This window comes from Trachurus japonicus, chromosome 13 (assembly GCF_045865225.1).
Source record: "Trachurus japonicus isolate A0001 chromosome 13, Traja_1.0".
Classification (NCBI taxonomy): domain Eukaryota; kingdom Metazoa; phylum Chordata; class Actinopteri; order Carangiformes; family Carangidae; genus Trachurus; species Trachurus japonicus.
Window position 1 is genome coordinate 31,965,379 of NC_140919.1, and position 23,643 is coordinate 31,989,021.

A 23,643-nucleotide genomic window follows, 5' to 3' on the forward strand; every position below is an offset into this window, starting at 1 on the left:
TTTCCCCCCAATGTTATATTTTCCTCTGACAAACAGTTTGTTATGCCTGTGGTAAAGTTAGTGACCCTTTATTTCATGAATCTGAAAACTGGAAGACTGTCAACTCGATAATTTACATGAATGAACTACATGACAAACCTGTGTGGTGGCTGTTGTTTGAATCTTCTTCAGTTCCTTGTCTTTGCCATCATCTGATCTCTCCGTGTCAGAAATGCTGCTTGTTGCATCCGCCGCACTGCTGGTCTTACTGGCCGAGGCGTCCCCTTCAGAAACAGCTGCAGCCGTGCCCTCTGTGACCTCGGGGCTTTTGAAGGAGGCCTCAGACTCAGTAGCGGCCACAGAGCTGGTGCCATCCAAAGCTGCCTGTAGTTCAAACTCATCCTTCTCCAGGATACTAGGTAAGGAGCTGAGCTCAGAGCTGCCGGTCATGTGAGCTAGAAGGCTCAGGTCATCACTGGCACTGGTGTGCACTGGAGGCTCAGGGATGGGCAGGACCAGGGGCTCGGCCGGACCGAGGTCAGGCAGGAGCTTGTCCTCCATGCTGCCTGTCACCTTGCCAAACAGGAAGTTGTTGCTGCTAGGGATGCTGTCCTTGTCATCGTCTAGTGTGATTAGGGGGGCTGTGTTTTGATCATCCATGCTGCCCTTTGGCAACAACACACTGTTGGCATTACTAAGTTTTTCCACCGCAGCACAGTAAACGTTATCCAACAGGGAATCCACCTCCACAAGGTTTCCATTCTCAGACACTCCCAGAGTTTCGGAAGTTAAGTCCAGATCATCCAGTTTGACCTCAGTAGCCTCCACCTTTTCAGCCTTGATGTCCACCAGAAGGTCATGAACTTCGACCCTGACCCCGTCTACTGTTCCTTCTGTCACACCCAGAGCCTCTTCAGGCCCCTTTCCCTCAGCCAGCAAGTTGCGTGAGTCAGCACTCTCATAGTCCGTCTCACTCTCAGGTGTCTGGGAGTTATCATCCATTTCCCTAATGGCACCCTGAATGCCAGAGGCCTGAGCAGAGAGACCAGAGATGGTACTGACCAATCCTTTCTTCCCTTTCTTGATATTCTCCTCCTCCTGTCGCTGGTACTCTTCATACATCTTAGCCAAGTACTCTTTATGCGCCTCATATGTCACCTGCAATAAATCGCCATGTTATAGGAGATGTTAGCCATGTGTCCCAACAGCTGGAAAGATCAGCACAGAAAAAGATTGACAGGTAAGATAATATAGAATAGATTTCTTTTTAAAAAAAAGGTCTCCTTCAACAGCAGAGGTCAGTGTTTCTTCTTTGTTGTGCCGACTCACCTTGGAGTGGGCTATAGAGAGTGTATCCACCCACACACGCCATCCTCCCCACTCATATTTGATAGCATGGTAGAGCAGAATACGAAAAATGTTGTACACCATCTCAGTGATCTTCTGCTCATCAGAGTTTTTGGGATTGATGTAGCCAAGAGAAAACATCCAGTCCTGCCATACAGAGCACTGAAGCAGACACCTGTAATGCACACATCACGGTACAATTAGCAGATCAAATCTAAAGCATCTACGGCAAAGAACAGTTGAAATGAACAGTTTAGGGAAACTGTGACCCTCTTATCTTCTGCAAGTTTTACATTTATAATTGATGTTGGAGGCAGAAGGAATAATTTTCAGCGACATTCTACTTTGAGTTTTTCATTCAAAAACGAAAATGATCTAAGCCAGCCAATTATTCTTTCTACTCCTTAACCCTAACCCTCAACATCGTTCCTGGTGTCAAAGGAGCATACAGTGCTATCTGGAATCTGCAAGTCCCAGGACAACAGATTGTTTTGAACATTTGGCCGCTCATATATTTATTTCTTTGTTTATTTGGCAGCGGTAAGTTACAAAATAAAATAAACAGCCAAAACATTTAAGTTAAGTGTTTAGTTTAGTTTTTTTCTTTCAATTTAACAGTTAGACTTCACAAAGAACTCCCTGACTATTGCTTTTATGCTAATTATGTTGTTGATTTAGGTCAGTGGTTTTCCTCAGACCTATAATTTGATTGCAATATAACTTGTAATTGGGGTTTTGTGTGTGTATCATGAGGAGAGTGAAAAAGAGAGTTGGGAGTGGGAATGAGCAACTGTCAGAGAAACATCTGCTGAAGAACATGTGCATGTTTAAGGATGATTTACCTTCAATATGAGCCTATTAAACATGGTACAAAGAAGAGGACAACACAGTGCCTTGTTTTCTTCTTGCTTTGATACCTTAATCAGCAAGATAATTGAGAGAGTGGGCGAGGACAGGGTGGTTTAAGTTCTGCTCACCGTCTGTTCTCTCGGCTGTTGCTGAACAGTTTGATCATGTCTGAAAGGAAGAGCCGCCGAACCTCCATCAGCTCGGTGCTGGGGGCAGAGCTCTTCAGTAAGGTCGCCACCACCTTTAGAATCACTGATGTGACACACAGACAAACATAAATACATACACATTGTCAATTTTACTGGAGAACAAAATACTTTAGAAGGAATAAAACTCAGTGTGACACATAGCAAACTTACTCGGGTTCTGAATCTTGACAGTGGAGTCAGGCTCAGGGTGAGGTTTGTGAACTACCTGTGTGCACACCTGCTCTGTCAGGATCTGGTGACAGAAGCAGGGAGAAGACAGCAGTCACACAGTCTGTACACAGAGACCAGTGCTTCAGTAACGTTGGGACATTCGAGTGGAGAAGAGTGTTGGTACCTCATACAGAGTGTTGTAGGTCGTCACCGTCACAGTGTTGGTGTGCAGTATGAGCCTCTCTCCCAGGAGAGTAAAGAGGCTGTGTGTGTGCATGATCTCCACCTTCCTCCTGTGGATAAACACACACAAACACACACTGAGACATAATGGTAAAGTGGCTTGTTTAGAACTCCCTAAGCCACTGAAAGGATCAGTGAGTGCCGTCAGCTTGTTTCCCTATTCTCACCCGCAGGGAGCCGAGCTCTGGAGACAAGTGTCAGGAACTGCATGCTGTCATAAATTGGGGGAATTTCGTTGGAGGGTTTGCAGGATAACGAAGTTAGCCTGTCACTGGGATGGGCTCCAAATACAACAGAGGCATACCACAGGTGAAGAGGTTCAACAGTGACAAAATATTTCTGCAAACAGCACAAGGACTGCTGTCATCATGCTAAGCCAAAGCTGCTCTAGTCCGCTGCCACTGCCTCAAGAGTTGGGACTTTCCTAATAAGTAGGCTTTTTTTGTATTTTGCAGAGGGTGGCAAATTGGACGCTTAGGATAAGAGGAACATTTCTCTCAACTTCATAAAATGTGAATATTGGGGGGAAAAAAGGCAAACTGATTATGCATACAGTAGCAAGATGAGGTGGAACTTGTACAACTCCTACTCTACCAACATACAGTACAGTGAGATATTGAGCCTTGTTGTAAATGCTTTCAATCCAAGTCCAGATAAAATCACTCTTAATATTGTTTTGATCAGTTAAGTTAAAATAAAGACAGACTGTTTAAAATTTGAAAACTGGAGGTATGCTATGAAGCACATTCATTATGTTTTTTTTTATCTTTAACAAATGCAGTTAAAAGGAAACTCTGACATTTTGTGGAAAAATATGTTTTGCCTGAAGCTCTATTTAGTTTTCAGCCTCCTTATGACACTTTCAGTGTTACAGTACCATAATCTAATATCACTGAGCTAATAAATACAAAATGACAAAAAAACAATTTAAAAAATAGTAAATTAACTACTCTTAAAATGAATGAAAGTGAAAAGTGAAAGCAGGCAAAGTGCTCATGTCCCTTGAGCATAGGCCTTTCACTTGTGCCTGGGGCAGTCTAGCATGGGCTTACACCTGCCCTTTCTCCTCATTCAGCAGACACAAGTATCACCACAACACCTGGTGCTCCACCACAGTAAGCCAGGCACAGAATCCCTGATATCTTCTTCATCCGACCCTGCATGATCCCACATCTTGAATCACAGGCTCTCGTTCCCTCCCTCTCCCTCTCCCTCTCCCTCTCCCTCTCCCTCTCCCCTCCGATGTGTTGTGCAGCATACCCAGGATTTGCCGGCATCCTAGCAGATAGGCTGTAATTTATTTCACTCTCCGGGACAGTAACTTGGAACTCTTCCATCCCTCTCTTTGGTGAAATAATGGTTTAGGGAACAACGCCAGGAGTTCAGGTGTTCTACCAAGAAGTGCACCCTAATTTGCAAAAATGGCATCCAGTCAAAAGTTTTTGACTCTTTTAACTGTGCATTTTTTTCAAACGAGCTACAGGGACAGATGAATCATCTGTTAGAGTAAGTCTGTTTAATGATTTCTCAGTTTAGAACCAGCCTCCCATATACAGTAGATGCTACAGCAGACACTGTATGGACATGGATATGTACAATAGATGACAATATTAGACATGCATTAGACACCTGTTCTTTAAATAACTTGTCGGGGTGCTATCATTATAGTAACTACTTGAAGTGTGTAATTACACAGAATGGCTTACTTACTTGTGGCCCAAATGCTTGAGGAAGTACCCAAGGACTTTGAGGGATTGTACTCGAATGCTTTCACACTTAGAGGCCATGAGCTTGTAGATTACTCTGGAATAGACACAAGCAGTGGAAGCTGTGCTCAGTCGTGACAGAATAAAATATAGTCCTGTTGATGAAAAGGCCCTGCGCTGGTTAGCTGACAACCACTTTCCTTCAGAGTGAATTTACATTAGCATCAAATGAATGTCCCAATGAAAGCAGCCCGCTTTTCCCTAGAACCCACAAGTAGTACGACGCTGCGTGCATTTATATTTTATGGGATCACATGATGAAGTTTGATCATCCATGTCATACTGTGAAATCAATATGTTAATAGTGTTACTTTTCCATGCATAGTTTATTTCTCACTGAACATATGAATTATTCACACGTGCGGAGTGAAGCAGCACAAGTGTTAGGTGTTTCGGTCTATTTTGTGAAATCACCTCTTCATTTTTTGTGTGCGAACAGCGAAGGAATTGTGTCTTCCCCGAGGGGCTTACCGTATTCCATTTCTCTGGTCAAAAGCAGGGATCATAGAGGCTGGATGCTCAGACATTAGGGCTACCACCAACTGCAACACATCATGCAGATTCTCGTCCTGCAGACAAGCCAGAAGAGAAAGATAATGACAAGGAGACAGTCAGAAGCAGGATGATGAGAGAGAATACAAATTTTCCTTTTTTGCCCAGACTCTGTAAATGCAAATGCAGCATAGATATAAAGTATGTGTTTTGCAAGTGTATCACCTGCAATAGCTGAATACACCTGGGCTCCCTGGTATACTTAACAACAGGGGGCAGCGGCTGGCCATTGTACAGTGAAAAGTGCACTAGCAATTGAGAAGATTAATTCATCTTGGTGATTAGTTTAAATGCTGGAGAACAAAAAAAACTCTTCCTAGAATTAGCAGCTAAGAAAATGAAATATGACCTTGAAGCTTATTGCAGCAGTATGGCACAGACACAAACAGTGAGAGAATTTACTCAGAGCAGAGATAGACTCTCATATATGTACGTACCTCATGCATTGTTAACAAATAATTGAGGATGCTCTGCAACTCATCCTCCTTCACACCTCGGTCCTGAAAGAAAACAGAAACCGAAAAACAGATTCAAAAGTGTAATTGGAAAAGCACTCTTCTGCATTATAAATGTACAGCATGTCAGCTCATGTTCTGGGAAAAAACCTTGACAATATTTTTACATCTCAGCTCCAATGCAGGATACAGATATTAAATATTACCAGAGGGCCAACACCAGGTGCTTTGGCATCCAGTGCACCAGTTATACCAGTTATAGTTGTATTTAAACTGGCTGTGTAATTCACGTACCTGTGATGAGGCTGAACAGCCAGATAACTCTTGTTTGTCTAAGAAGCTGGGTGAGAACATGTAGATGCCAAGTCTGTTGTGTCTAGTGTTAAAATGCCTGTTGTTATTTCCGCCCCGGAAACGAGATGTGAGCAGAAATAATACACCCACCTCAACTGTGTGAAACACTGAAAGAACACCTAGTCAAATGTGTGAAATGTGCTTCAGCATTATAATGTATTGTTCCACTGTATTGATCAGTAAGTATTTTTTTTTTTTTTCAATATATTTTAAAATTATTTGGCCAAACAAACACCTAAACAACGACAAGGGAGCTAAAAGTGACGTTTTCAAAGGAATAACTTTGTCTGAACCAGTCAGTAAACCCAGAGGAAACAGCAGATTTGTCTTGTTTCAAAAGCTGGGAAGGTTTGGTAGCTAGCTATACGTGACAAATAACATAAATGATTAAGTAATCACCAAAAGTGTCATTTATTCATTTTCTCTAATTAATGATTTCATTAGAATTTTTACATTCAAGTTTTCTCCCAAGCACTCGCATTTTTTAAAAGAAACAAATCAATAAATGTATAGAACTGAATATATTAAGGAGCAGACTGGCAGAATGTTTTAGAGGATAACACAGGAAGAGTTCCTGAAAATCTCCATGTTTTCCCAGTGTAGCTCAAAAATCAAGACGTGTGAGGGCTGTGAGGCATGAAGACAGGTGGAATATACCTTCAGGATGAGTTGCTTGAGGAAGAGGAGCATGAATGCCCGCAGAGAAATTATTTCTTTCTGGGTCGGCCTTGGACCATCTGTAGTTGGAGAGGGAGAGAGAGAGGCAATACAAATGAGAAAGAAGGAAGAGGAACCAAATAAGATATCTCTCTATTCTGTTGTCTGTTTTCCAGTCTCAACAATGCTTTCTGTGTTTTACCTGTAATTTTATTCATGATTTGTTTTCATAATCTAAAGTTCCTTTTTGATGTTTTTTTGACTGATAATGAAATATTTCTCTTGTGGATGTCTTGTCTTCTTCTTCTTTGAGCTTTGGGAAAAATAAAATAAAATAACACAGGGACACCTTCAAAGTCATCATCGGTTTACTTTGCTGTGTCATTGGCTTTCTACTTATTTCCTTGATTCACCTTGGATGTGTGTATCAAAAGTTTCCCAGGTGTTGGCAACAGCCTAGACGGAGAGTGTGAGCCAATCTCCCACTTTGGAAAAACTTTTACATTAACAATTAGTAGAATGTAGTTAACATGCATTGCATACTTCCGGTACATAAGCTATCATTCAGCACGAGTTAATTTGTCATTTATACTGCATCGAAAGTCTATGAGTATCCCAGGTAGCCTTGGCCATAATATAGTGCCCAGGCAGCCAGCCCAAGGTCAGCACAGTCACACCTGCCCATCACATTGGCCAAGATCTCATTAAAAACTACCCAGAATGCATCTGCCAACTTAAGGTCACTTTGGCACGCTGAAGTTAGCTTCACATTGTAATCCATCCCTGTCATGAATCTAATTCCACATTTGATGGGCTGAAAGCTGTCAGCAGGTGTACATATGTCCTGCAAATAAAGAAAAATGGCACGATATGACAGAAAGAATTGACTAACTGTCACATCACACAGTTATTGCTGCTTTACTGGTTTGGTTGGCACAAGAATTAATTTTGACACCACAAGATCCTTTTCAATATGCCAAGATCTTTTACTTCTAACCAAACTGTGTTTCCACGTACAATGAGTTTGCACACTAATGGGTTACCGCAGCAGGCGGATCAATGCAACACAGAGCTTTTCTCTCAGGCACATCAGAAAATACAAGATGTGGTGTACGTTTCCACTTACAACAAACAAACATGAATCCTCTTAAGATTAGCAGCACTCCCACTTTACCACAAAGGCTACGTTTTGGCTGTAAAACTGGCATGTAAATCATAAAGTGTTTTGAATTGCAGAGGTATAAAATGACACTAACTGAGCCAACTACAACACAAACAGACTTTCAGGGAAAATTTGTCTCTGGCTGCTTTCTTCCCCTCTTTTGTTTTTTTTTTAAACCCGAACCTCCACTTTGGCTGGACACATGTTCATTTGAACTGGGGACAGCGCCATGATGACAGATACAACAGCAGCAGACACCTGACCATCCTGCTGCCCTAACAGCCAGTCAATGTAATCAATGACGAGGCTCTCTGAGGTTGCAGGGGGATGGCAAGTGCTACTGCATCCTGACACTGATTAATAGAGTGAGAGAGGAAAACCCAGTGCAGGGACAGACCCTGACATGGAAGGGATGATAAGAACATTATTACCGCAGCCACTGCATCCAAGTTATTCACAACCAATTATGCTCAGCAGCTCTGCACAGCTCCTTTTTCACAATCACAGATTGCTTCACTTCCTGAATCCCAAGGGCACAAGGAGAGAGTGTTTATTGGAAAACAATTTATGTCCATGTGATTAATGCAGGAATCTCTTTTCAGCTTATGATAATAAAGTCATACAAAAAACACATTAGCATGCACTCAGCATACTTGTGCAAACGATTAAACACAATATAAGAATAATCGTGTTTTCACTACTTACAGTAAATGCTTTTAAATACACAGACTGATAAAACACTAAAATATACCAGATAACCAGCCTTGTTCTCTCACAGTGTCTGCTCTTTAAAGGGATAGTTCAACATTTTGGCAAATTGGCCCATTGCCATAATCGCTATAGTCATAGCAGTAGGTTCATTACCTTTAATTGTAGGTGTAAGCTATTTTCAGTACGGCGGAGCGCAGCAGCTGGCTGCTCAGAGCTACGCTATGGAGGCTAACGGAATTTCTTGGTTTCCCTCATTAAACTCATCAAATTCAACATCCCAAAACTCCACAGCGCTTTTGTAGACAAGTTGTGAGCTGCACAACCACCACGCTATGAGATAATGACGGAACGATACGAAACGGAGCCGTTTTCGAGGTAAATTCATACAAAACCGCTGATGCGCGTTGCGTTCAGGGACAGTTTTTCAGCAAGCAGTCTCCGTATTTACCCTGTATTTACCTCGAAAACGGCTCCGTTTCGTATCGTTCCGTCATTATCTCATAGCGTGGTGGTTGTGCAGGTCACAACTTGTCTACAAAAGCGCTGTGGAGTTTTGGGATGTTGAATTTGATGAGTTTAATGAGGGAAACCAAGAAATTCCGTTAGCCTCCATAGCGTAGCTCTGAGCAGCCAGCTGCTGCGCTCCGCCGTACTGAAAATAGCTTACACCTACAATTAAAGGTAATGAACCTACTGCTATGACTATAGCGATTATGGCAATGGGCCAATTTGCCAAAATGTTGAACTATCCCTTTAAGGTATCTTAAATATGTTGGCCTTCAATAACAGTAATTGGACACAAACAGGCAACCATGAGAGAATAAACATTAAAAAGCGAAATTGTGAAGCTCATCGCTACAGTATCTCAACAACAACAAGTGGATTTTCCAGGCATAAATATAGAAATCCTAAGCCATTCCCTGACCTCCCTGTAACCAGTAATTTGTGTCTCTTATGATATTAATTCATCAGAAGGAAGGCACATGCAAAAATCAATTCACCCACAGGGCTTGATCAGATTATTCCTTTGAAGCGCTTCTACCTGACTGTCACTGGTGATTTCTCCTATAAAAGGAACAAGATGAAGCCAGCTCAAACTGAACGTGGTGACTGGCCAAGCAGCTTTACTTCCCATCTCATCACTCATTATTTAGTAAAACAGAGGCAGGGGCAGAGACAGAGACAAAGGGAGAGTGATAGAGATTGAGATAGATTATGTGTTGGCTTGCGGGTACATGTCACAGGCTGAGAGAAGTTGAGCAATGGGCATCTGCCTGTGAGTGCCTGCAGTGATTCTGTGTATAACCGAATGATACATGGCTTTAATTTGATAGCACTCTCTATTAAGACCTGAGGAATAAAAAGAAAAGGCACTTCCAGAAAAGAAGTGAGTAGCTGGAGGAGCTCTGTTTTAAATGTCCTCTCTGTGTCCTATAATTGAACACTTCATTATCTGCGTGGCTCTCTCCCTCTTCATACGTGTCTTTGTTTGGTCATTTCTCAGTTTGGAAGGACAGAGAGAAAAACTGCCCTGCCAAATCAAGTGCAGATCAATGGAACCAGTCCCACACTGAAAATTACCTACAGCAAGAGGGTGATCCATTCCGAGATATGTCTCCCCCACAAACTCTGCCATTTTCTCAGACCATTACAATCTACCAGAGATTCAACAACAATCAGCACAATATTTATAGTTCTACTTGAAAACTTGACGTATAGGGAAGGCTAACATGAAAAGCTCATTGCAAGAGGGAGCAGGAGTCCAACACGCACATTGAGATGAGAGTCAGTATGTCAGGTTTCTTCATCAAACACATAAATTGTGTGTTTGTTGACTACCAACCAATGCTTTTAAAGATGTGTACTTCTTTGACAATATTCTAGATAACTAACTAACTACTACTACTACTACTACGTAGACTTCTACTGTACTACTGTGTTTCTATCAGTTTCTTTGCAGTCGTTGGGGTCTTCAGTGAGAATAAACTCTCCACTCTTGTTTCTGCTTCTGCTTCTTTGAGATGTCAGAGCTCATCACCGTGTTCCTCTTAAGTTTCCCTTAAGCTTCAACACCTTGTGAGGGAACCTCATTTGGGCAATCAGCACTAGAGAACTCATCATAACGACATCCATCCACTTTACACTCATGTTCTGGATGATTTGGTCCTGAATCTTGCTCTATCTCCTGCACTAGTTCCAGTTCTCCTGCCGACCAGAGACATGACTATACATGTTTTATAGACAGGCATCATTCACCTAATTCAACACTGCCTTTGACTGGAACTCAGCGGTCAATAATCAAGACATCTACCCCTACACAGCACACTAACAGTGACGTTTTTGCAGAGATGACTGTATTTAATGACTCTTCTTCGCAGTGGAGCATGGCAAAAGCAGCTACAGTGAAAAATAGTGTGTATGACTTTTTTGACAGCTGTGTTGATACATTATTTGGCTTAAAACTAATCAGATAATGATTTTTGTCTTGAGATACAGTAGTCCAAACACAGCAGGGCTTCGCTAACTAACTGCCTGAGGCTACACAGAAACACATTTTCCAAAAAAGTGATGCAGCATCAGAATTCATTATTCAACAGAGATGGAAGCAACAACAAAAAAACTACCTAGACAGTCCAAAGCAGTGGACACGATAGATATTAAGTCATGAGAAAAGTCCCTCTGATGTCCAAGCTAAATATAGTGCATCGCCCTAGAACATGAGCTCTAGATAGGTTCAGCTTTCATCACTTATTAAGTCTTGTAAAGTTCCGTTGCACAGTGTAAGAAGGGATAAGGGACACTGCACAGTGTGAGTAGATGGGATAAGGAACAAATTAAATTCAGGAAAAGTGAGATTGAGGCTGATGGTGTGGCCTAGCTTAGAGATGAGTGTCCCTATCGTCCCAGCGAGCCTCAGTCAAGAGGTCACTCCCACTATTAGTGGGAAATCAATTAGGATAAGTCAGTCCTGATAGGTCAGAATGTAGGCCGAGCGCCTGATGAGCCACATAAAGAGGCTAAAATGCTGCAATATTCAGTCAAATGTGGCACTGCTAATGAGAACTTTATTTTCATGTTGCAGTGTGATGGTCACATGTGAAATATTAGCGTTCCTAATAACACTGACAAGGCAAAGAACAAAATAATTTTAGGAGAAATCACCTTTGATGTTGTGTGGCCCTTTTAAATGTATTCATTTTGATGGCTCAAAAAAGTATTTATGCATCTATGTGTAGGTACATAGGGATGAGTACCAAATTTGGTACTTTTATTGATACATACTGAATTCCTGCAGTAATCCCAAGTATTGGTTCACGTGAAATCAAACAGTACCACATTTCGGTGCTTTAACGCTTGTGTCTGTGCCATAGTGGAGTGTGATGCGGACACAGAATGTATAAAAAACGTATTTAAAGCACATTGCCCCTTCTTGCCCAGCTCTCTTTCACTCACAAACTCACTGACAACAGACCTGTCTGTCCTGAGTTCTTAACGGGCCGGCCCGGCCAACCCGCTTCGGGGCAGGACTTCAACACCCGCAGGTCGGGCCGGGTCAGGTTTCAGTAAAAGGGAGTATCATTAATAAATATAACAAGAGAACCCAGGCCCCGTCCATACTGTAGGTACATGAGACGGGAGTTTCAACTGTCACAACACCAGCTTTCACAACCTCAAGGAAGTAGATTTCATTGGACCTTGGTGCAGCATAAACTGAGCACTCAGAACTGTTATAAAACCAGCCATTTACTATGACACAGATAGTTCCAGAAGAGAATAATGGGGAGCAAAACAGTTCAAGGACACTTTCACTTCCAACACAGCCTGCTTTGTAACATACTGTCATCCCATACAGTAGATCCCAGTCATACCACTGGCCCAGGTTTCAGAGGCCTAACACCCACACCAAGCACCCTAGTGAGATGACACTATTGATGTGGCTCGTCTGCCTCACTGCCATCTCCAGTGGCCACATTCCTAACACAGCTGAGAGGCAAGCACTTCCACGTGGAGATGAGTCATTTTAAATGTGGGGGAGCTGCTGCCATTTCAGGAAGACACTTTGATAACAGGCTTGTGACTGCACACAATGGTTGTGATTGGTTCACTCCCAGTGATTTCCTTTCCAAAACACTGAGCTTCATTTGGATGAGCCTTCAGATGGATGGGAAACAGTTTATATAAACAACAACCCAAATCAAATCAAATCAAATCAAATCAAATCAAATCATATTTCATAGAAAAAAAGCAAAAACCACTTGGCTTGACTTGTGCTGGAAAAAAAATGAAACATGCTAGATATGCTCACCGAGACCCTTTGGCATGATTCCACTGCTGTCTGCAGGGTGGATGGCCCAGTAGTAGTACTTCAGTGTATGCATGAGCTGAAGCACAGTGCCCACTCGACGAATTGTGTTATAGATGGTTGCCGTGCCAATGAACTCAGCAGAAAGGTATGTGTAGAGAGAGAGCTGAACCTGGAGAGGGAACATACACACACATATACATATTATTAACTTAACAGTGTTCATTACAGTTTCTAAGTGCATACAATGACAACTTAATCTCCTGACCCTATACATTTTTAGATTAACTAGGACAATGTAACGTGGTGGACAGCACCAGCTGAGCCTATTATCCGTGCGGGTGTAAGGTAAGGATGGCCATTGACCCTATATTACTCAAATTCATAATTGTCGCAGCTCCACTCTGTTCATGGTGATTAGCATGTCCTCTGTAATTAGAAACAGACCTGACAAGAATACTTAATCCTACCACAGCCATTCCAGCTCTAAATACTGAGCGCCTGTTCTCATATGTCATAAATTATAGGATATTAATGAGTCAAACATGAGCCGTGATGAAAGGCAGCGGTGTGGTTACGATGTGAGCATGGTGCGATATGGTTTGAGGCTACTGAAATTAAACACCGGAGATAACTGAACATTGCATTGCAGGTAATGTAATTTCCAAGAGAACTGAAAAGTATAATGCATTCATAAAAATCTTATTTGTCTACTAGGACAAGGTCAGTGATCCCATGTAATTAATGCATATTGCATGATCCCATCATTCACGTAAGTGGCTCTCTGTACCCTGTGCAGCTTGAGTGTGGGGACAGAGAAAATGTGGACTTTTTGGTGTGTCCTAAGGGAGGGAGCCGACGTAGCTTTCTGTCCCAATGTAGCTAAAAGTGCTCTAACCCACTTCATTACCTCAGTTTTTCTCTCATTTTTTTTCCTACCTCTTTCTCTACGCTCTATTTTGGAGGAGTGTCACAGGCAAGCCTCCAGACATTTTTGCATTTATTTCCTCCTTTTATTTATTCATGGCTTGGCCCCACCAGCAGCATTCCTGAGGCAAATGTATTTGCCACACAGACTCAGCTTCTTTGATATACCTCATCCTGTTTTTTCATGGGTCATTATTTAAAAAGGAGGGAGAAAAAAACACATAACTCATCCAAAATATCTTAGTTGGGTTGAAGTGGAAACAAGTGATGATCTCTGCAACCACTTGATATGTTAGAAAGGGGAGAATATGCTGAATTTGGAGCATTTAATCCCTCCCACTTGACTTAAGACTTATCAGACACTGGCAACGGTTTGGTGAATGTCAATTAGGTCCTCCACATAGACTGTGAAGGGGTAAAACTATTTTTTACAACTAACAGAGTCAACATGGTTTTTGCATCAGAAAAACGTGGGTATTGAAATTTTTCCATCAGTAATTGCATTTCACCACTACTTTTACTACCTACACAAATGCATGGTACTATTGATGGTAGTCTCACCAAAAGCCCCAGTGTGAGTGAACACCGAGCAAAATGTCTGCTGGTACACAGGAACGTGAGGATTTACAATTTTAGGTTTCGTCTTTACCAAAACAATGATGATGCATGGGATAGCTGAAGCTGCATGTGGCTGAAAGCTTCTGACATGCATCCGCTTCATCCTCACACATAATGACAAGGGATGCGTTACCTGTAGGAGCTTACCTTGGCAGGAGTGTGGATCCAGATGGCTGCATTGAAGAGGATGTGGTCACACAGCTGCTTCAGCAGTGGTGCCCCATGTGTCAAACCGTCCAGATACTTTGCAAAGGAGAGGAACTGCTCTAATACAGCCCTGGTGATGTGTACGCGTGAGGACTGTGGGAAAAAGCACAAAGTCATATGAAAGAATAATCACATCACCAAGCCTCCTCTGCAGTGAGCATGTATCCTCCTCCCTGATAGTGACTGCATTTTGGAGAGCAAAATCCTATGCTAACTGTTCACAAAATTCCTAATTGCAAGACCCAGAGGTAGAAAAGCTAAATGTCACAAAGAGAAGAACCTCATTTGTAACTCTGTCACAAAAGTGGATCCTTTTAGGTTGAATGACCTTTTAGGGAGAGACATTTCAGAGGTCAGCGACAGAAATTAAAAAACTACTATTCCACCTTGCAGTTGTCTGCCTCCACCACTCAGACTGGTTTCAGGTTACACCCCTGTTCATCCATATGCATATAAAACAAGAACCATTTGTGTGAATCCCTTAAAATAATTGCTGTGTCAATGCTTGAGTAGTAGAAGTCACAACAACATGGAGATATTGCAAGACAAGTCTGATGTGCCTGGATGCATTTGTTTTTATTTTAGCACATTTAAAAAATATATTTTATATGATATTACCGGTATAAAAGATGAAGGCCTTTCTAATGCAACTACACATCACTTTATCAGTTCCCTTGTATGTAGGCTTAATTACTGTAAAGGATGTATGTATTTTCTGTGATCAGCAGATTAGCATGTTAATATACTGTAGGTGAAGTTGATGTTACAATATAGGTGATGTTAGCATGTTAATATAGATGACAGATTGATCTACTTAGTCATTATGTCAAGTCATTAATGTAGGCTTAGTTAAAGGATGTCTGTATTTTCCGTGATCAGCGGGTTAGCATGCCAATATAGGTGACAAATTGATCTACTTAGTCATTATGTCAAGTCATAAATCTGAATGGGAAGTTGTAGATGGTTGACTTTGAGAAAATTTCACTTGGACAAAGAGTGTTACTGCTCCTGGCACCTGTTATCTGCCCATGTGGCAACTTGGTGAGGGCAAGAGAGAGAGAGAAATGAAGGCACAGGGAGAAGGGAAGGTGTGGCATAAACAGATCAGGAACAGATGGTGCGATATGTGGAAGTGTGAAACCTGGCAGCGGGAAGGAGGCAAGAAAAAACGGCAGCGCTCAGGTGCAGACTCTGTCTGGCTGTTAGTTAACAGCAGCTGAAGCCAGTAGGCAGGCAAGTCACTGAGTGACAAAGTGGTGTCATTTCTCAGTGCTCCAAAAAGCCAGCACTCTGGGGAGGCCAGCAAGCTGCTAGATCTGCATCACAAAATGGGTAAATAAAGACTGATGCAGAGAGAGAGAAACCAAGTGGGAGAAGTGGAAGAGATGTAGTCTTGTGGTGTTGTTCTTTTAGTGCTGTTCAGTTCAAAGACACATCCAGGACTCTGCTACAGGCAATGGAAGATCATACTGTAGACAAGGCTTTGAGAATACAGACAAGATACAGTGCAGCTTGATAACGAGGTGAAACAAGTATCAAAAGCAGATGGGATTTTCAGTGAAAAACCTGTGAAGGCTGCACAGCAACCAATCACTTCCATTTATCACTCATGAGTGAAACAATGATTTATTGTGGACATACTCATTTGCCTGTAAGCATGCAAATGAGACAGTATTCATATTGGGGAAGTAAAATGGGTTGATGTAGAAATGTCAAATTCTTGATAACTGATGAGTCACTGACTTTGACAAAAAATTGCAATATGTTACAAAGCCTCCACTGTACCTTTTCTAACAGGTATCCAATCACCAAAAAGCCCTTTCCTCCCAGCATCTGCTCCTGCATGGCCACGGAGCTCTTGAGCAGCTCAACCAGAAAGGCCAGGAGAGTGGCACTGCAAAGCAAGAATATACAATGCCTCACACAGGGATAAAATACACATCTAGTCTCACAGTCAGCGGGTGGTGAGGGAGTTATTCTATCAAGTATAGCAGCATGAGGAGGGGAAAAAAACAAGGTCATTTTCAGAGGATGTCAGCAATCAGCTGGGAACTCCAGCTCACCACTTTCATCCCTCTTCAATTCAGAAGAAAAGGTTGGCTCGCTGAGCTCTCCGGAGACAGAGAGTGGTGTGGAAGGGCGAGTTGTAACAGGGTGTGTGTGTATGTGTGGGGTGCGGGGAGGGAGTTCAAGGGGCCAAGGCGGTGCACAGAAGGCAATTTTTTTCTTTGTAGCACTGCTTCTAAGTTGAAGCCCTTGGCTGAGTGACAGTGGTGCTCGGTGACACTCCTTAATCGGCTTTCCCTCTCTTTCTCCAGTGGCCTGCCCTCCACTGTAGCACAACAATCACAAAGACACAATCACTCCTGTGCAAGAGTGTCCATATATTGCACATACAGTACACACTCCATGCACACACACTCATACTCTACACTGTTCACCTCACTCTTCTGTGCGCCAGTCTACCTCATCAGTTTGTTGTTGCTCATTATTCAGTACTGCTCCAACATAGCCATAACTGGGCCAGAGGGAACACACAGAGAACTGGGTGACAGTCAGCTCTGTGTGCTCTGAGTTTAGCCTCTGATCCTTTACTTGCAAGCAAAGCTTCCTTTCAATTTGCCAGAGCAGTTAGTGACTAATGTTAAATCACCAGTGAGTGGAATTCAAGGTGGCAAAGAGTAACATCACAAAATTAGTTTATTAGAAGGGATTTTTTTATCACACATGGTGCTGTTGAGAACAGCCACAGCAGATCCACAGGCATTGTAGAGAGATAAATGTGGCAGAGGCTTTAAACTCCTCAGACCATCAGGCTTTAGAAGGACTCAGTCCACAAGCCAAGGCAAGGACAAAACAAGTGTTGGGGAGAGCTGGACACCGTGACGGGAAGACCCTCGACACTGCTGAGAGGGAAAGAAGGACAGAGAGCAAAGATGAGAGGAAACTACAGAGGCACAGAGCTTTGGCCATCAGGGGTTTGGGCTGCGATGTGGCCAGTCACTATCTAGTTGACTAACACAGGATTAGAGCAGAGCTCAGACTCCATTCAAGGCGCAGTGGGGGAAGCTCTGGACTGACCAGCTAAATATGAGGGGATGAGAGAAGTCTGAAGCAGGGTGTAGAGAAAATAGTGAAACCTGGACTACAGCTTGACTGAGGCTGGGTAGAAGCAGGCAGTGGCTTATCAGGGATATACAGTACTGGCATCAGTGTACCACAGTAAAAAATAAAGTACATTATAATACAAAAATTGGTGCCTACAATAAGGCAAAACCATATCAACACACTCTAGATCCCAGATGTTGTGAATTTATCACCAAGATGCTATTTAACATGCTGATCAAACTCAGCACTCATCATTGCTGAAAGCAAAGCATTTGCTCCCTGCTGTTTTCAAGCCTCCTTTTTTTTTTCGGGTGGGGGGGGGGGGGTTGTACACCCTGTCTGTAAAGCACAACACCACCAAAATAGTGATAATTACAAGTCTATGACATGACATTCCAATTAGGAGAAATTAGATGCTTTTCCTTGGCAGCTCCACTTTCATTTGGGCTTCGAGCACAGGTAAGGGTATTAGTTAGTAAAGAAAAAAAAAAAAACTCACAAGCACAAGCTCAGCCTCACAAACAAGTCTAAAAGGCCTCAGGATTAAAGAGTAATCAAAATCCCAATAACACCATTAGTGAACTTTTATTTTCCAGAGGTTAAAATTGTCTTGCACAGTTACAATAATTCTGCTTCTTACCAGACAGTGGTTTCCACTTGGCTGTCGTTCAGCTGGTGATAGTCCAGCTGAGCAAAGAGCGGGAAGAGCACCTGGATTCCACCAATGGAGTGGATGGCACTGTGGATGGAGTGAGTCACTGTGGCTTTCACATCCTGTGAGGAAAATATAAAACCCATAAACCATACCAGTATGAATGAGAACCTGAGCAATGTGCACTGTTAGAGATGGCTTAATGGGTTGAGTAACTGACCTGTAGCATAAGGGCGTGCGGTGAGTGCACAAAGATGGAGGCATTTTCTTTAGGCGAGGACTCCAGGCAGAGCTGGGCATCAGTGGCTTTGGCATTATAGGTGAAGGCAATGGAACTAGCCAATTTGCCATCATACAACACCAGTTTGTGATGCTCTGCTAAGTGGATATCGCTCTCTGACTTGAACTTAAATGTGCTCTGGAAAAGAAAGAGCAAATGAGGGAGAAGAAGGGAGTGATGAAGAGGAGATCGAGAGAGTGAGAGTGAGTAGCTCTTTCCTGCACATGTACCCTATCAGTGTCTCTTGGGTATTATCTTTTAATTATAACTTGATTAAAAAATATCCATTCAAGAATAAAAAATGACAAGATAAATGCTTTTTTGTGTCAGTAATCGCACATTCCTAGAGGTCAGGATTTCTTCCTTGACACTTGGTACATTAGGGTCTATCAACATGTTGAAAAAGCATGTTCTGCATTGATGAAAAGCAATCCTTTGTACCTACATCACTCTGAAATGCTGCAATCAGCAGCACAGATCAACAGTGTGTTTGCTTTTTAGTGACATACGCAATTGTTTTCAACACTGAAAAGCAAATATGTTTTCAAAAAATAATTTCTTTGCGTCAGTGCAACACAATTAATGAGTGTGTGTCAGCGCAAGAAGTGAAATTAAGTTTAAGTATGGTGCTGCATTACTTAAGAAAAATAACATTCAAAGTGCAAGAAAATAACAAAGCATGGCAAACTATTAAAAAGAATACATTTGTCTTTGACAGTACAAACATTTTGATGATTAATTTAATTTGTGTTTTACTTTGAACATTTAAGCTTTCCTTTATGTTGACATGGCCCTTTGATGAAAATTTTGACAGCGTACAATTATTAAGAACAACACCGGCTTCTGAGAATGAGAGCTATGGTTCTTTGATACCACATATGTATTTGTTTACCTGCATTAATTTAATCCAGCCAGTCACCTGGTTTACTCGTTACCCTGCTCTGGAACAATTCAAAGCCAAGTACACTCACTGCTGAATTACTATGAGGATACAGTGAAATGGAAAAAGGCTGCAGACACGATGTGCCATCATTATAGTCACACAGTAAGAATTTTACCAATGCATACTTTTCTTTTTTGAAGAAATATTTTGCTGTTCAAATATGCTTTGCAAACACAGTGTGACTGAAAACTGTCAAAACACTGTGCAAATACTTATTGAGATCACAATAGACTTAGAGTTTGATCAAATTTATTGAATTTCAGCCCTCATCCACCCCCCACCCTCATCTAAGAGATGGAGGAAAAACTGCAATGCCTTCGCACCCAGCAGAGATTCATTTATAGGCACTAACATCTTGACTATTTTTGTCTGTAATTCTCATGAAGACCAGATGGGATAAACGACTGGTCTTAAAATTGTGTTTATGCTTTCACCAAAATGTCTCTATGGCTGTGTTAAAAGTCCAACAGCTTCCATTCGTAGTGGCTCAGAAGCACGTTCACTATGGCAAACATAACAAATAGCTGATCGATAACAGACAAGTCTTAAATTACTAGATCCATTAGCTGTTGACAGATAAGCTGAATTAATCTGTCAATGCAGTGTGAACGGAATATGCTTAATAAGGAAATCAATTCCTTTAATCAGGAGGGCTGAATTATTAATTGACCAGAGAAATGTTTTCCCTTGGACAACAAGTGCATCTTTGTTCTGGAGTCGCTGTTGAAAAATATAGCAGCAAAACAAGGAAACAGAGCTCATTACTAAAAAGGTCTCTAAATAATGGCTGCTTGTTTTTCACTTAAGGATAAAATGATTGTGAATTATTTTCTGAGTGCATCTGAAGTGAAGAATTTCAAGTGGAAACCTTTTTATGCTTTTAGGCTACACATGCTGATGTCAGTATAGTACAGTAAGATCCTTCAACTTACGATTTCAACATTTCACTTAGAGCAAATTAATTCTGTTTCCAAATAATGGCGGCCAAATTCCTTGTGTTTGGACAACCAGGATATCACTTCCTTTGGGACAGGGATTTTTAGGGAAAGCAAAAATTGAAAATAAATCCGCAAAGGAACTTGATTTGTTTGTGTGTTGAAAACATTCCTATTTTTATTTTATTCTACACATGCATACAGTAGATTTGACTTTCTCATATTGAGTTATTTTACAGGTTTATAAAGGTTGATGAGCCCATACTTGCCTGCATTATTTCAACCAAAGTTTTACAGGAAACTACGAGGGTTGAGTTCTACTGTATTTAATGACATAGCTCGCTTCAGTCAGATGATAAAAAAGTCTAAGAGGTATTCTGTACATCTGCTGTGATCAAGTCTTCGCAGCCAGCATGCATCTCATCATGCAGTCTCTAACATCCTTCAAAAGGTCCTACTCATACTGTAGAACCCAAGTGACAAGAAATAACAAGCACCATTGCCCTGTGAAAATAACGATCTCATGGGTTCTTGCTTACAAACTCTGTAGCATGTCAGCGCTGTCCCACAGAGCACAGAGAATCTGAATACAGTTCCTCCTCTCTCTCAGCGTCAAATGCTACGAGTGACTGGGGGCATCCCCACATGTGCCCTCAAGAGAAAGGCAGGCAGTGCAAGAGCTCGGGACACACCTGTGTTACCTGTGGTCTGCAGAATCACATAGTGCAGTCAATAACACAATTTTCAGGTAAACAGATCAAATGTTTTCTAAATATTATTGACTACAAATGACTTTAACTTATTGTGCAAATTCTTTTTGTATATTTGAGAACTGATAGTTCAAAACGGAGAAAAAGGCTGTTTTCTGATTAGGACCTCAACAACGCTGGTTTCTCCACAGTTGGGAGGGAAGGAAATCCCTGCCATGCTGACTTAAGTTGTCGACAAAAATGTTCACCCCAGCTGTCATCCTCACCTGTGACCTCCTTCTAAGGAAAAACATCCTAAAATAACCCCCAGGCATTTGTTTTTGCTTGTTACTGTATAAGACAGAGAATTGACAATTAGATTTCAAAAATCCTCCTCATGTGTGTGTCACATGCAACATTATTCAACATGTTCTATTGTGGGAACTTTGTGGGGCATATACAGTACATTCTAGTTGTAAATGTTGTTCTATTGACAGCTCGGAGGCACTTACTACAAATATGCATTATATCTCAGATGTTTCTGACACCTGTGTGCTTGTCGTGTAATGTTCTACATCAGTTACTGCATTATTGCACGGCCCCTACACAGAGATAACATTTGTCTTCCCTGACAAGGAAGGAACAGGGCTGGGCAGCTCCTCACTCTCTTCTACAGCAGTCTGTGGTGCATACTGCAGAGCAGCATTGGCACTAATTCAATGGGCTAATCTGCCTCACGTAGAACACATATGGTCGTGACGATAGAGGGCACGCACAGAAATAAGTCTAAGAGCATGGCATCATAGGAGAAGACATAAAGTTATGGCTTAATTGTTTTGACTAGCCAGCTCAGTGACTAAATATTTGTGTTTGGTGAAGTTGTCACTGGATATTGGTGTGACATATCTAACTTCAGAATACACACATTTGTCTTTTGGGTTGTGTTTGCCAGTGTCTGTAGCAGATTTACATTTCTTCATCCAGTGTACAGCTCACATAATCATGAAGCAATTTTCTTATTCACACATACTATTAAAAAAAAAACTGACTGCAACATTTGATCAAATGTTGCAGTCAGTATATATATATATATATATATATATATATATACTGTGTGTATATATATATATATACTGTACATATATCATTATGAAAAATACATGGTTTGAATGCCCTTTTTTGGTCAACATCATTGGTGATTTGTTGTGTATGCAGAGCCATCATAAATACTGCATCGCAGACTTTGCTTGTAGATTAGTCGTGGGAAATGAGAACCGTGCAAGTTTTCCTTTTTATATATAAAAAAAGCTGTAGCATGACATGGTTGAATAACTTTGTCCTACTTGACATTGCGTGTCCTGCTGTGTGACTATTGCCCACGCTCTCGCAATGACAATGCTGAAGTGATATATTGTGCAGCCCTGGTAACAATCCTTCAGCCATCAATTTCCTAGACTTTCCCAAAGCTTATGAACTCTGCTAAAACCGCGACAATGAATGACAGCCTGATATGACACTGACTGCTGTCAGCGTTAGTGTCTGTAGACCCACCACCGCCCCTTGATGCTATCTCTGGCTGGGGATATCTCAAGTCGTCAGTCATAGAAACAGCAATATACAGCAGTTGTTTGTTACATTAAATGCAATAACCTGATGTTTGTGTCAGTTCAGTGTCGCAATTTCAAATAGAGCAGTGTGAAAGGAGCCAGAGGAACAGATTCTACCAACAGGTCTGTCACATTTACAGCATTAAAAGCAGATGATATATGAGAAATAGTAACCCTAAGCAGCAATAATCCCTGCTCCTCAACTAACTGAAGAAGTTACAGTTATATTCAATACACTCTGAGCAAGGGAAAGTGTGTCAAGCATCAAACATGGATGAGAAGACCATGGATCAGAAAATAAATCATACATCAGCTCAGATGTTCGTTCTTCATCTGTAGAAATGAGCTGTGGTGAAACAGATATAAAGAAAGTCTGATGTACAGAGTGCATCAGATCTATGTTGTGATCTGCTGCATTCAGACTCTTCTCAATTAAAACTGACAGGCCTCGACGACACTTCTCCCATTACAACAATCAATCAGTGGGCCTGACAACTCCCTGACCTTCCCCCTCAACTCACCTGGCTGGCTCTATCACACTCAACATTACCAACACTGTTCACAGCTTCATCAATTGCGGGTAATTGTCTCCCCAGGACACAAGCTTCATTATTTTGTGAAATCTGAAGGATTGATCTCTCTGTGTGTTCGCTCTCTAATAGAGGGTCCAGAACCACAATTAAGGAAGGAAACGGCAAGTCACCAGTCATTAGCACAACGACTAAACAATGAGTTCCCCTGTGAATCCTCAGGCTTTCATAGACCTAGATTGAAATCACAAACATCCTTCTCATAATAATCAACATTTTATCTGTTGCTTTGTATTCTGTGGCATCAAGCTGCTATGTACGATTTCCTCTCGCCATAAAACAAACCTCATTTTGTCTAAAGAAAGAAAAAAAAGAAGCTAGAGAGTAAAGAGAGCTGGTGTAAAATGGCC

At 41.7% G+C, this 23,643-nt stretch overlaps 1 protein-coding gene across 7 annotated transcripts in view; it reads right to left on the reverse strand.

Moving 5' to 3' along the window:
* Window positions 1-23,643, reverse strand: part of nbeab (neurobeachin b) — a 213,911-nt gene that overhangs the window by 107,164 nt on the left and 83,104 nt on the right. For all 7 annotated transcript variants that reach the window (XM_085795996.1, XM_085795995.1, XM_085795997.1 and 4 more), the window contains exons 9-22: window positions 18,470-18,667; window positions 18,238-18,371; window positions 16,275-16,383; window positions 14,430-14,582; window positions 12,741-12,909; window positions 6,562-6,641; window positions 5,533-5,595; window positions 5,015-5,112; window positions 4,488-4,580; window positions 2,719-2,827; window positions 2,535-2,616; window positions 2,304-2,427; window positions 1,309-1,501; window positions 139-1,137 (exon numbers count right to left, since the gene is read on the reverse strand). In XM_085795996.1, coding sequence (XP_085652122.1) covers window positions 139-1,137; window positions 1,309-1,501; window positions 2,304-2,427; window positions 2,535-2,616; window positions 2,719-2,827; window positions 4,488-4,580; window positions 5,015-5,112; window positions 5,533-5,595; window positions 6,562-6,641; window positions 12,741-12,909; window positions 14,430-14,582; window positions 16,275-16,383; window positions 18,238-18,371; window positions 18,470-18,667 — 2,604 coding nt within the window. The remainder of the gene's footprint in view (window positions 1-138; window positions 1,138-1,308; window positions 1,502-2,303; window positions 2,428-2,534; window positions 2,617-2,718; window positions 2,828-4,487; window positions 4,581-5,014; window positions 5,113-5,532; window positions 5,596-6,561; window positions 6,642-12,740; window positions 12,910-14,429; window positions 14,583-16,274; window positions 16,384-18,237; window positions 18,372-18,469; window positions 18,668-23,643) is intronic.